Consider the following 13,427-nt stretch of genomic DNA (forward strand, 5'->3'; position numbering starts at 1 on the left):
AAATGAAAGCACATGTTTCGCAAGAACACTAAGCAGGAAATCCATAGAAACACATGAAGATAACGTGATCCTAATAAATGAAAGTCACCAAAATGTTATTGAGCTTGCTTTATTCATTTTGTTTGAAAGGTTGAGGTCAGAAAGGGAAACAACCCTGAAGGAGAAGACAAAGCAATGGCAACAATCATGCTTCCCGAGGGCCTCTTTGCTTTTGTACCTGCTGAGGTCATGACGAAAGCAAACAGGGTTATATTTGCAGTGTATCCGACGGATAAATTATTTACTGTGAGTGTACATGAACATGCACTGTTGCATCGCAATTTTATATGTGCTGACAATTTAATGTTCGTTGAGGTTATCACTGAACATTGACTTTGTGCAAACACACTCAAAGTTTACTACCATTCTTTAATACATCTTGACTCCCACATCCATTACGTATAGTCACATGCCCTTGTTGTTCATACTATCCATATTAATTAAATACTAGTTATCATGGATTTTTATGACGCCTGGTATCCCACTCGGAGCTGTTCCACGGGTTATCACAAAGTCTTCACCTGATAACCGAAGCTGCCTTCGAGGCATAGCCACATGATTTATCCCACAGGGTACCCATTTTCTTCTGATGTACAGATGTACAGATTCAACACTGAACAAACTCACTTGCCTAAGGTGAGATTACTTGTATCACATATGCTTCGCTATGCGGCAAGACAGAAGTTCTAGAAACTCTCAGGAATTGCCGAACAAGGTCTCTCCGCGTCCAACTTTGCTTAACGTCAACTGATTTGTTACTTATGCACTATGCACAGGATCACACATAACCACATGCTTAAAAATGCATTTGAACCAAATACACAACCAGGCAGTATATTTCCCCAAGTTAGTAGGTACTACCCTTTAATGACAATGGCCAGTATACACTGCTACGATGTCATCAAGCACCTTCACTCCAACAATCATACATGTGAATTTATGTCCACGAGGGGATTATCCTTCCTCCTTTGCCACTGGTTAGAGCGAATCTTCACTCGAACAATCATGCATATGAATTGTGTTTGCTGACAGGATACGAATGATAGATGGCTTTGAATTACGAGTTGATTTGTGAGTAAGTAAGTAAGAAGTTACTCAAAATACTTCAGACACGACGTGAATAGAGCCTTGCTTTCTTCTACACAAGGTAAAGCTATTCAAAGATGAATATAGGAGATGTTTTGATGCTCATATACTGTTCATGTCAACCTTGAATTCAATATTCAACTCAATACGTTTATTCTTCAACATTTCTATGCAATAACACGTTTTGTGTGTTTTCGTCTGCACAATGCACTCTCAGTTTAAAGGACTACACTGTGTCATGAAGGTTGTATGCGGGTATATACAATACAATTCCCTTCCCTCTCTCCTCAAGGTATTTGAAAAGGCTCGACAAGGCCCAAGTGTCAATCCGACCGGAAGAGCAGGAGGTGTTGGGAGTATGGCCCCGTCTTTACCAGCATCAAACGGTGGTTCTGGTGTAGGGAGTAACGGTAGCGGCGATTTGGCAGTGACTGACGGGGGACAGGGTAAAGTGACCACCATGATAAACAGCAAGATCCTCTCAGCTAGTGTCCCGAACGTCATCATCGCCAACCTCACCGACCCCGTTATCTTACATCTACCTCATCTGAAGAAGGTAGGATAGCGTCATATGCTGATATGAGGTAATGCATATATGCCTTACATATGGTGCCGAACGGTCTGTGGAAATTCATTTCAAGACTTGTGATACTGGGACATAACTGTGGGGAAATGAAAGAAAGTCTATTATATAGGTATATAGTTACATTATATATGAAGAAAAGTAAATCTACATGACATTTGCAAGAATTAAATCTTAGTGCCACAGGTATGTTGAAATACAATTATTTAAATCTACAGAAGTTAAGTTGCTTCAGATCACCAAAACGCTTCTTCAGGTTCATATGTGCACTATTGTGTGGTGAATTGGCCAAGTGGTGAATGTGTTCGCTCGTCACTCTAAAGACCCGGGTTCGATTCCCTACATGGGCACAATGTACGAGGCCCATTTCTGCTGTCCCTCGCCGTTGTATTGCTGGGATATTGTTAGAAGCGGTGTAAAACCTAACTCACTCAATTCCTACGTCTTCTCATTCACCAGTTCCTCATCAGATGCTGGTTGTAGACTACATGCAATGCATTAACTGATGTTAATCTAATCTAACTGATGTTTCATCTAAAACATTACCTCGACTTTCTTACTGTTTACTCTCAGAACGCTGTCAACCCCCGTTGTGTGTTCTGGCGAGACAACGGTGCAGGGTGGTCTACAGATGGGTGTGAGGTGAAGGAAGATGTCAAGGACACGTACACAGTCTGTGCTTGCAACCATCTCACTAACTTCGCCCTGCTTATGGTTAGTTATACCCGGAGTAAACATTGCTGTTCCTGTCTCTTCAGATAGTGGTTCAGTTGTGACACCAAAGACTCTAGTTCGACTCCCCAAGTGGGCGATGCCCATTTCCTGCCGTGTAATTTCTGGAATGTTTATAAAAACGGCTTGAAATCATGTTCATTCACTCTTTTAGATGGATGATCAAGGCTTGTTGTTTTCTTGCGTTGGCGTTATGATTTTTGTCTTTTTGTCCCGTTGCTCTATTATTTGGTATTTTACGATGTTTTAGGAAACATATCGTATTTCGCATAGCTGCTATTTCAAGATGTCACTGTTGTTTCGAAACGTTTTAGGATACGTTTTGTACATTCCCTAATTCCTATTTCAAGATATCGATAGTATTTAGATGCATTTTAAGATACGTGTCGTACATTCCAAATGAACTATGTCACGATGTGATTGACAGTTTACATCGAATCCCAGTTGATGTTGATCCTAGGACTTTCTGGTCAAGATCCGAATATTTACTGACCGCCCCATTTAGCTGGAATATTGTTGAAACTAAACGCAGTCAGTCAGTATTTCACGATGTCTATGATGTTTCGATACGTTTTAGGATACGTATCGTGATTGCTTTTTCACAATGTCGATGATATTTAGATGGATCAAATACCGTACATTCCAAATTAGCTATGTCACGATGTCAATGATGTTTCAAAACGATTTAGGAGACGTATAGTACCTTCAATGATAGACTAACAGCTAGTCTCTGAAATGAACATATTTTACTGAAAAAACGTCCATAGTGAAAAAAAATAATATAATGAAATGGAGCCCTGAGACTTTCTTCATTTTCCGCTCTTTCCTTCATTTTCCTGAAGCTATGGAAATCTAGACTTGCCACATTTTCTAGACTTGCGTGGGCTTTCTTGGATTTTTATACTTCAGGGTCTGTACAACAGACTACTTCAATGAATGCTATTCAAGATGTCGACTGTTATTATGTAGATATGTTTCAGGATACACTTTGTGATATATATTTCAGGATGTCTATGAAGGAGGTACTAATATATCTGAAACTGACCGTGTGGCGCTGTCGTTCATCTCCTACATCGGTTGTGGAGTCTCTCTGCTGTGTTTGCTGCTCACATTGCTCACATACATCATGTTCAGGTGAGCTTCATCAGAGAAGGAAGACTGTAAGTGAGTTACGTTTTACGCCGCACTCAGCGGTGTGGCGGCGGTTTGAATACAATCGAGTCTGAAACAGACAATCCAGTCATCAGCAGCATGTGCATCGATCTAGGCACTTAGGATACGATGTCAAGTCAGCGACCCTGACCACCCGATGCCTTTAGTCGACGCTTACGGTAAGCACGGGCTGCTGAAGATTATATGGAACCCGGACCTTCAGGAGCCAATGAAGGAAGAATTGCATGTGTGTTCTTAAGAATGAGTGAGTGAGTTTTATGCTACTGTCGCAATATTCCAGCACGACAAAGAACGCCAGAAATGGGCTTCACACATTGAACCCCTGTTGGGAATCGAACCCGGAACCCAAAATGTTTATTCACGTACTGTAGTGAGTGAGTTTAGCTTTACGTCGCAATATACCAGCTATATGCTGGCGTTCGGTAAATAATGTAGCTTACTTCATACAGTTCACGGTGGTATATTAAGTTCGTTAAGTCGTATTATAGATGCGACAGAATTATCCACTGTGTATTTACATAGACCATACAAAGCACTTCACCACCAAATGCGTATTAAACAGATCATCTATAGTACCAGGTCGTAAACTATTATTGGTCTCTCACGATGGCTTTAACAAAATGTTAAATAGTACGCATATGTATGTATGTATGTATGTATGTATGTATGTATGTATGTATGTATGTATGTATGTATGTATAAGTGTGTGTGTGTGTGTGTGTGTGTGTGTATGTATGTATGCATGCATGCATGTATGTATGTGTGTATGTATATACGTATACATGTGTGAATTTCACAAGGTTTAAATTGCTGGAAAGCATGTATAAATTTTCTACATGTAAAGGGCTGCAGTGATTTGTTTTATCAATGACATTCATTAAACTCATGACAATACCCATTCCAACGTTACGAATTTACTTTACAATAGAGTTCATCTGTAAACAGTACATTTCAACAGTATGGAATATTCTACAAAATTTAGAATAATTACCTGAAGTAACATTTGATCTAAACATGTGATGGGAAGTATATTCACATCTATGAACCCGTAAAGGTCGAGGGGTAGAATAGGCCTTCAGCAACCCATGCTTGCCATAAACTGTGCTAGTCGTAAGAGGCGACTTAAGGGATCGAGTGGTCAGATTCGCTGACTTGGTTGACACATGTCATCGGTTCCCAATTGCGCAGATCGATGCCCATGTTGTTGATCACTGGATTGTCTGGTCCAGACTCGATTATTTACAGACCGCTGCCATATAGCTGGAATACTACTGAGTGCGGCATAAAACTAAACTCACTCACATCTATGTTATTGCAGTCGAAGCAGTAAGATCGTTTTCTGAAACATTTACCACGACAGAATAACAGCAACAGCCCCCAGCAGTGTGCTCATTATGACTAATGTGTTTTGTTAACAGGAAACTGCGTCGGGACAACCCCTCTAAGATTCTCATCAACCTGTGCGTCGCTCTAGCTGTGGCTAATCTTATATTCCTTGTGGGTATGCAAGACTACACCTTCAAGAACGCCATTGCATGCAAGGTAATGGATCTCCATTATACCAAAACACGGCATGGAGTGAGTGAGTGAGTAAGGTTTTGAAATCGTTTATGTCTGACTCTGGTGGATACCAGAATTAAATTTAAATTAATTATACAAATACCTGAATGATAATATTATGTTCTCTTTCGACAAGGGCCAGTAAAGCAAACTGACGAGAATGAAGACACAGAATGTATTTGACTAATAGAAATGAGTCTTTCTTCGTCTGTAATATTCCGATGTCATGTATGCAACTGTTAAATACTCATCCGCTACATACAGCTGACCCAAGAAGATCCGGGGCAGAATTGATCATCGGTAGTCCATGCTTATTGTATGAGACAGCTAACGGGATCGGGTTGTCGGGCTTGTTGACACATGGCTCCAAATTGCATAGACCGATGCTCATGCAGTTGATCACTGGCATGGCGGGAACAGACTCCATTATTTTCATATCTCCACCATATAACTGGATTACTGATGCGTATGGCGTAAAACTAAACTCACTCACTCCTATATACATCAGTGTGATTGGACGATCTTTACACCATGAGAAAACAAATCTGCAATTTGTTGGCGTTTTCGTTGTAGGCCGTGGCAGTGATGCTGCACTACTTCATGCTGTCAGCGTTGACGTGGATGGCGATAGAGGCCTTCTACATGTATCTGGCACTGGTTGTGGTCTTTAAGACATATTACACAAACTTTATGCTAAAGTGTTGCGTTATTGGTTGGGGTGAGTGTATTTTCAATACAGCTATCTGCCTCGCTTCTTTATACCTTCAAATATGTGTATCTAACATTTACATCTGGGAGAGAATTATCACAGTGTGGCTTAGGTCCGAGGATCTGCGTGTTAAGACGAACAGTTCAACAGTTCGGTATTATCTGTTATACTCTGCTCAGGGTTTGTGCACATCCTACATTAACATACATGGCGTTTTGTTTTTAAAAATAAAGTTAATGCTTTGAAATGTGTGATTGTGATTTACCTTGTTGCTCAACATTTACTTAAGAACAGTTCACACTCCCAGTCAATCTTCCCAACCATGCCCTACAAACATGGCCATTACTTACCTTATTGCGATAGTAACAGTTTTAACTGACTTCTATTTGACGTCAAAGGATTGGCAATTTCATCCCGGACAATACAAAGTTATCCATGAATGTTGTTAACAGACATGGAGCTGTTTTTGTGTTCTGTTGTTGTTTATTGACAGGCGCCTGTTTTGCAAAGTTCCAATACGAACTCTTATTGGTGAAAACAGAATTGAGCAGTAAATAATTCAGTCTTGCTACGTGATTTTCTTTGTTGTGATACAGGCCTTCCCATCGTAGTGGTAGCGATCACCCTTGGGATCAACGCAACGGAGAACTATGGGGAACTTTCTTCCGGAATGTAAGTTAGTGCCATATATGCTTTACACAGTAGCCTAATCAACATGAACAGTCCACAGTCAGTAATAAAGAAACATATACAACCAACTCCAGATATGTGTGTTCAACCAGTAGATAATAAGTCAATAATAAATAAATAATACCTATATGTTAAGTTACGCATTTATCACCCTGTAAGCTGAATTACAGCGAACCCACCAAGATCCGGATCAGAACTGGTGTTCCGCAACCCATGTTTGTCGTTTTTGTTTTCTTTTTAATGTCGTTTTTAGTACTATCCCATCAATATCACCAAGAGGAATACCAGCCATGGGCTTTACACGCTGTAGCACTCAACCGCTTGTCTCAAGAGGCGACTAAAGGGATTTAGCGGTCAGATTTGCTGGCCTGGTTGACATATGTCATTGTATCCAGGTTGTCATTGTATCCAGGTTGTCATTGTATCCAGGTTGTCATTGTATCCAGGTTGCGTAGATCGATGCTCATGATATTGGTTTCTGGATTGTCCGGTCCAGACACTATGATTTATATACTGCCTACATAACGTTTGAATGTTGCGAGTTAAACAACAAACAAAACAAAGTAAAAAACTATAAAAGCGAAACGTATATAAAATGGTGACTGTATGTAATGTTGTCTGTGATTGTATGTAAAGTGGTCTGTGATTGTATCCAAAGTTGTCTGTGATTGCACGTACAATGCCCTGTGACTGTATGTAAAGTGGTCTGTGTCTGTATATAAAGTGATCTGTAACTCTATGTAAAGTGGTCTGTGGTTGTACGTACAATGGTCTGTGACTGTACCATCTTCTATTTCCAGCTGTTGGATCAGAAACCCGGCCTTCTATGCTGCATTCCTCGCTCCAGTCGCCGTCATCTTGCTGATCAACTTCGCCGCCTTTGGCCTGGTATTACGTCAGATTCTTGGACTGTCCAGCAAGAAGTTGAACAAGTCGGACAATACCAGCACCATGACTCAGCTACGGGGGGCAGTGGGCGTGGTCATCCTTCTTGGCCTCACTTGGGTGTTTGCGGTCTTTGCCATTGACCGTGCCAGCACAGTTTTCTACTACCTGTTTGCCATTACAAATTCCCTCCAGGGGCTTTTTATTTTCATATTCTACTGCATATTTAAGAAAGATGCACTCACAGCGTGGAGACGAAAGCTACCATGTTGCGAAACTATTGATGAAAAATCCGGAGAACGATCTTCAAGCAAAGGTAAGTTTGAAACTCTGGATCGCGAATGGTCTTCACTTAAAGCTAAAAATCAGCCTGAATGTTAAGATTCTATCACGTCCTCGTGTTTAATATGTAATTAACATCACGAAATTATGTCTGTATGTTTATTCGACAATCAGTATAAATTAATGAATATTGAATTTATTAAAAATGTTAATTCATAATATACCATTCAGAAAAGTAAGGGGGATTGTATTTGCAAGATTGATGAAAAGCAAATAATGAAGCCAAGGAGAAAACACATAATGAAGAGAAAATAAGGGAGAATGTGACAATGTATTCCATTCCTTTTGAAAGGTTCCATGTTTGTATATATGTTCACTATTTTCTCATTCATTGACATTGATTGGTGGTACATTCGCAAAATGGAATATCCCCTTCCTTTTTAATGGTACATCAACAAAATATTCTAACATGACATTTCACGCTCTCTATAAATCAGTATTATCTTACAAACCACTTTCCTACCCACATGGAATGTTTCTTTCTCGCTTGTATTCTATTGCATATAGTGCTGCTTGTCCGAATAACTTTGGTTATTTGTATATATGCATATATGTACCTGTTGCCTGGGTCCAAATACCGATGAGTGGTTACCCACTAGCGACACAACATTACATACAAAGCGCTATCGTCATTACTAAGATCATTTATACATACGATCGATGATGCTAAGGCATTGCTCTCTGTTATTCTTAAGAGGGAAAGGTGATACACTAATGCTTGATGTTCCAGATCATGACCTGTTGAGTTGGCTCAAATTCCCACGTCCTAGTGCAGCGTCTAATAACATTAATGGTCACGTTAATAATGCCCTCGATGTTGTTGGCACATAGCGCGTATGATTTCGTTATCGACAGATTATGATAATGTACGTAGCATGATAGACTGACGCTTCGTCTTTTTTATTCAAGATCATGGTAAATTACGACAATTTTATGTGCTACGTTTCGACATAGATTCTTGTGTTTTTTATCAAACAAGTGGAGACAACGAACTTACATTAGGACTTACCTCGAAACGACGCCAAACAGAATACTAAGTTATATATCCATAAAATTGTCTCATTCTTTAGCTTGGCCTCTGAATATATGTAATTTTGTTAGAAACAAATAATTACTTTCAAATTGAAAAGGAGTCCCAGTGAGAAAGGAGATTAGGACCCTGGGGAGATTTGCTTCATTTAGGGCTTAAATATAGCATAGGGGGTTAGGCAGAAAGGACAATAATGACGTTCAGGGACTGTGAGACAGACTATGATAATAGAACACAGATGACCATTAATGCTCATTGATAATATCTTGAAGCAGTTTACGACTGATAATTTATTATCTGCTGATAATTGGTAATTAGAGTTATAAAATACATTGTAGTTCTCTTTAATTTCTTGAATGTTTGTTCCATGTGAATCGTTAACCCTCTCTGGTCGTTTTTTCCGATTCATTTATTAGTGAAACGTCTCCTTTTTCTACACGTGTTAATTATATCATTAGGGCTAATGTCATCATGTATTATCAGATACATGAACTAGCCGATGTAGTTCGTGTTCGAACACACTTTCACGAAGATATAATGGTGTATATCTGAGAAGGAAATTAATACAAAAAACTAATTATGTTGGTATGAGTATTGATTTATTGTCAGGTTAATTTGACACAAACTGATAAATCTATGTGCACTTAACGATAATGGGATTACGACATGTCGGTTGTTTGAATATCGGCTGATGGCGACTGCCACTGTGTAAGGTGCAGCGTTCAAGATTGCGGCGCATACATCTCGATCGACGTGTTTATATGTGTTTGCTTGTACAAATCCGGATTTATGTGTTTTATTGTCGAATCCCTCCGAGTTACCAGTAAATTAGCATGCATCATAGCGACAGAGAGATATAGTTTATTTAGTGTCACATTATGTACACGAAGATGAAGAACAATAAACACATATTACCCATCTTTACATACATCAGCCTTAACAGGCTTAGGAGATTCTGTCATCTATACATAACTAAAAGGAGGTCAAAATACATGATAGCATTATTTTTATTATACAATGACAGTGTATGTATAAATATTTTATGGAATACACGCACACAGATACACACACACGTTTTCAGATTTTCATGCACTCACCAACACAAGTGTTCTGACATCAGACAAACATATGATGACTCCATAGCTATTACAGATGTGCGTCGAGTATGATGACACTTAGTTTGCATTGCACAGCAGAAGAGCCGTTGAACGGCAAAAGATCTTGTGCAGATATAAAGGAGTTTGGGGCCAGAAGAAATATAATCGATTCATCTTACATATATATTCTTTTAAACTTTTCATTGACAGGAGGTGATAAAGTAGATAAATTATATGGTCCTGATGACAAAAGTATTTTAAAGTTGTAACTTAAAGTCGCTTTCAAAAAAAGGAAATTTCTGATAAGGGGGTGGATTTCAGAGTAACCATGCCGTAATTGAACACTGGTACCACGTTATCATGATATAGACATATACTGGACAGACATGATTCCGACTCAGAGACGACCAGTCCTTAATAATACACGCCGGGCAGGTAATCAACAAGTGCCAAGTTTAACTGATTGTAGCTTGATGAGACCACGTCTATGAAAGAATGACCAGGTTCCAGTTTCACGAAGCTATCTGTTGCTCTAAGACTGTCGTACCTCCTATATTGTAACGTAGACATTCGACATTCGTAGCGCTACGATAGCCTTGTGACACGGGGTCCTGTTCTTGGTTGCATACGAGGTAGGGATATTAGTTCAGTTTAAGCATTCTGTCTACTGAATCCAGTGATTTATATAATTAGTTATTTAATATATATATAATTAGTCATAGTGGTTGGGATCTTTGTAATAAGTATCCGTGAGTTCTTTACATCCGTTGTTTTAGACGTCTACGCGTGTTCTGATGTACGTAGCCATATGCTGTAAAACTAATTTAACGAAAAAATCAAATCAGGCCCCCAAATCTGTGCACTTTGTACATGAGGATTTTGAGCCTTCCGACATTTGCCGCAGTGCGGTGATCACCAAACCCCACGGTAATTCCATCTTACCGTTTTAATGAAACATCATTTGGTTCAGGACCCACCCTGTTGAATACTGGGGATACGTTTCCACTCTACATCCACCATATCTTTTTACTTACCCACCCAAAACCCCCACCCTCGAGGTCATCGTTTTCTCGTTTTTCTTGTTTGTTTTCTGATACACAAATAATTGTGATTAGAAATTGTTTTCAGCTTAGTAATACCCATTTCATTGTGTTGATTCAGACAGTATTTTATTTCCCGAAAAACATTCTGTGCAAAAGTAAATGGGATCAACAAACAGGCTGCATCAGCCTGTATAAATGTTTCTTCAAGACATAAACGTATAACGAATGAGTTTGTAAATACATTTATGGAAATACAGAAAATGCTTGCAACTGTCTTCATAATTCAGTTATTCCGAACAAAATACAGCACATGGTACCACAGTTTATGAAAAACAATGTCAGTAAACTTACAGAAGTTGGCATTTTTGTGTCGCCATTACTAGAACGCTTGGATATGCATGCTGTATAGACTTTGGTGCTTTGACAAGTCTATTTTGTAGATCAGACTGCTTTATCTATATGTTTTCTGGACAACCTGATCACGGTTCATTTCTTCTTGATGCCGCTTTTTATCACCCTTCGTGTTCTTCATTCTCTTTAAAACAAATTCCCCATAAATTGCAGTACTGTAATGGGAATAACGAATTGCTTGCTTTTGTATTTGGTACTATTACATTTTCTGCTTTTACATGGCAGTGAAATGAAAATGTATGTTTCTTAAAACAAAACTCTTTTGGATCATGAAATGAGAATGGTACTAAATGCAGACTTGATCCCGTCACTATATGGCTAGACTAATGCCGATATGACGTAAAACACAACTCAACTCAACGTAAAATAAATGCTGTTTTCAATCACAAGGAGATATTTAGATCACCACCACCCCACCCCCCACCCCCCACCCCCACCCAGAGGTAAATGGAACAATCAGTATGTCTCTCAATGAAATTCGGTAGTAACCCGGTCCTTTTGTAAACCAGATACCCGCTTATACAAAAAGCCTTTGGATGTCCATCGTGTGAATGGACATCCGCGCCACTGGCAAGCAAATAAAGACGAACCATTCTTTTTCTTCCATTCTCTCTCAAGGCACACCGCTCTGATCTAACGCTTACGCTGTTCCATAACGTAAATAGCAAGCCCGATAACTAAATTTCTTTTTAGAAATGTTTCATATGCCGTAACAGGCTCTGCAAAGTGACAATTATATAATCATTTCAGTGGAAAGAACGGTATATCATGTGGCTAGAACGAACGATCAGGATCAAGTAACTTTACTAACATTTACACCAGGTCAGTAAATCTACATCTGTTTGACGAGGCATACATTTTCTGATAGGAGAGCAGGGCGCGATAAATTAAAAAGCGATATGTATTATGTATAATTAGTCTTTGTATTTATCCTCCAGCTCGCATGAAACATAGCCCAGGTGACTTTGAAAAAATATTTTTGTTTGTGTGTAATACCCTAATTGAATTTATTTTTATTTGTTTGTGGTGAGGGCATTCTAATCACACAAAAAACATTCTGTTCATGTGGTTCTGTTTTCATGCCGCTGAGAAAAAGCATGTTTATCATCGTCGCTAATGTTAACACAGAGTGTAAAGTACATAATTTTACACTAGTCGATGCATTGTTTTCATCGACTCTGCTTGTGAGTATTTCTCATAAACAGGGGAGGCTCAATTGCTTTTATTCATTGAGGTGGTGTGTACTGCGCATGATGTCAGTGATAAAGAATCCTGTGCATGGCTTGTGGGTGAGGCAGAATCATAAAGCAGATTTAAATGTATTGTTGCATTTTTGTTTTCGTCACAGTTCAGCAAACTTTACGCTTACCCCCGTTTTCTCAACGTGTTTGTGATTGTGTTGGAAGGATTTTATGTGCGCGTTACCTACTTGTTTAACCATCTTTGTTTATGCAATTAACCGTCTCGTTGTTTGTATAACAATGTTTTCAACTTTATTACTATCATTATTTCTACATTACTGTTCTAACTGTCTGCGATACAAACTGAACTTCTGTATCAGTCTTTTGAATTATCATCTGACTGTTCCTCGATCTATATTGTTTGGTTGGTTTGTTGTTTAACACCGCACACAACAATGTTCTAACTGTAAGGAGGCGATCTGTGGAACTATTGAAGCGTAAAGAATGTTAAAAAGCTTCCGTAATATGCATTAGTGGATACGATATTAGGTGTGATTGTAGGTTGTGCTTAATCGTAACTCGTAACTGCACCTTGCTCGTATATCCGTTTCATCATATAAAAGCGATGTGGTTTGTTTGTTTTGCATTTCTATCTCTTTTCTGGACAATGAAGATTCATCGTAGTTTTTAACTTCAGGCTGTACGACCCCTGTCTCAAACAACACAGTTAAAAACTCGATGGCGTCGACTAATAGTTCACAGAACAGCAATGATGACGTCAAGATCAAAAGTAAGAAACATTGACAAGCGTCAGTAAAATATTTTCAAAGGCATATAACGCTGTAACAAGCGAGACAATTTTTAAA

The 13,427-nt window shown here is 39.0% G+C and overlaps 1 protein-coding gene across 3 annotated transcripts in view; it reads left to right on the plus strand.

The window, feature by feature from the left end:
* LOC137287072 (adhesion G-protein coupled receptor G6-like) overlaps positions 1-13,427 on the plus strand; it is an 89,854-nt gene that overhangs the window by 73,430 nt on the left and 2,997 nt on the right. For 2 of the 3 annotated variants that reach the window (XM_067819189.1, XM_067819190.1), the window contains 10 exons: positions 130-285; positions 1,418-1,681; positions 2,282-2,422; positions 3,447-3,574; positions 5,032-5,155; positions 5,747-5,891; positions 6,479-6,554; positions 7,373-7,773; positions 12,131-12,202; positions 13,259-13,351. In XM_067819189.1, the coding sequence (XP_067675290.1) occupies positions 130-285; positions 1,418-1,681; positions 2,282-2,422; positions 3,447-3,574; positions 5,032-5,155; positions 5,747-5,891; positions 6,479-6,554; positions 7,373-7,773; positions 12,131-12,202; positions 13,259-13,351 (1,600 nt within the window). Of the gene's footprint in view, positions 1-129; positions 286-1,417; positions 1,682-2,281; positions 2,423-3,446; positions 3,575-5,031; positions 5,156-5,746; positions 5,892-6,478; positions 6,555-7,372; positions 7,774-12,130; positions 12,203-12,318; positions 12,340-13,258; positions 13,352-13,427 lie in introns of all 3 variants that reach the window. The other variant, XM_067819192.1, reaches the window with a different exon arrangement.

This window comes from Haliotis asinina, chromosome 6 (genome assembly GCF_037392515.1).
Source record: "Haliotis asinina isolate JCU_RB_2024 chromosome 6, JCU_Hal_asi_v2, whole genome shotgun sequence".
Taxonomy (NCBI): Eukaryota; Metazoa; Mollusca; class Gastropoda; order Lepetellida; family Haliotidae; genus Haliotis; species Haliotis asinina.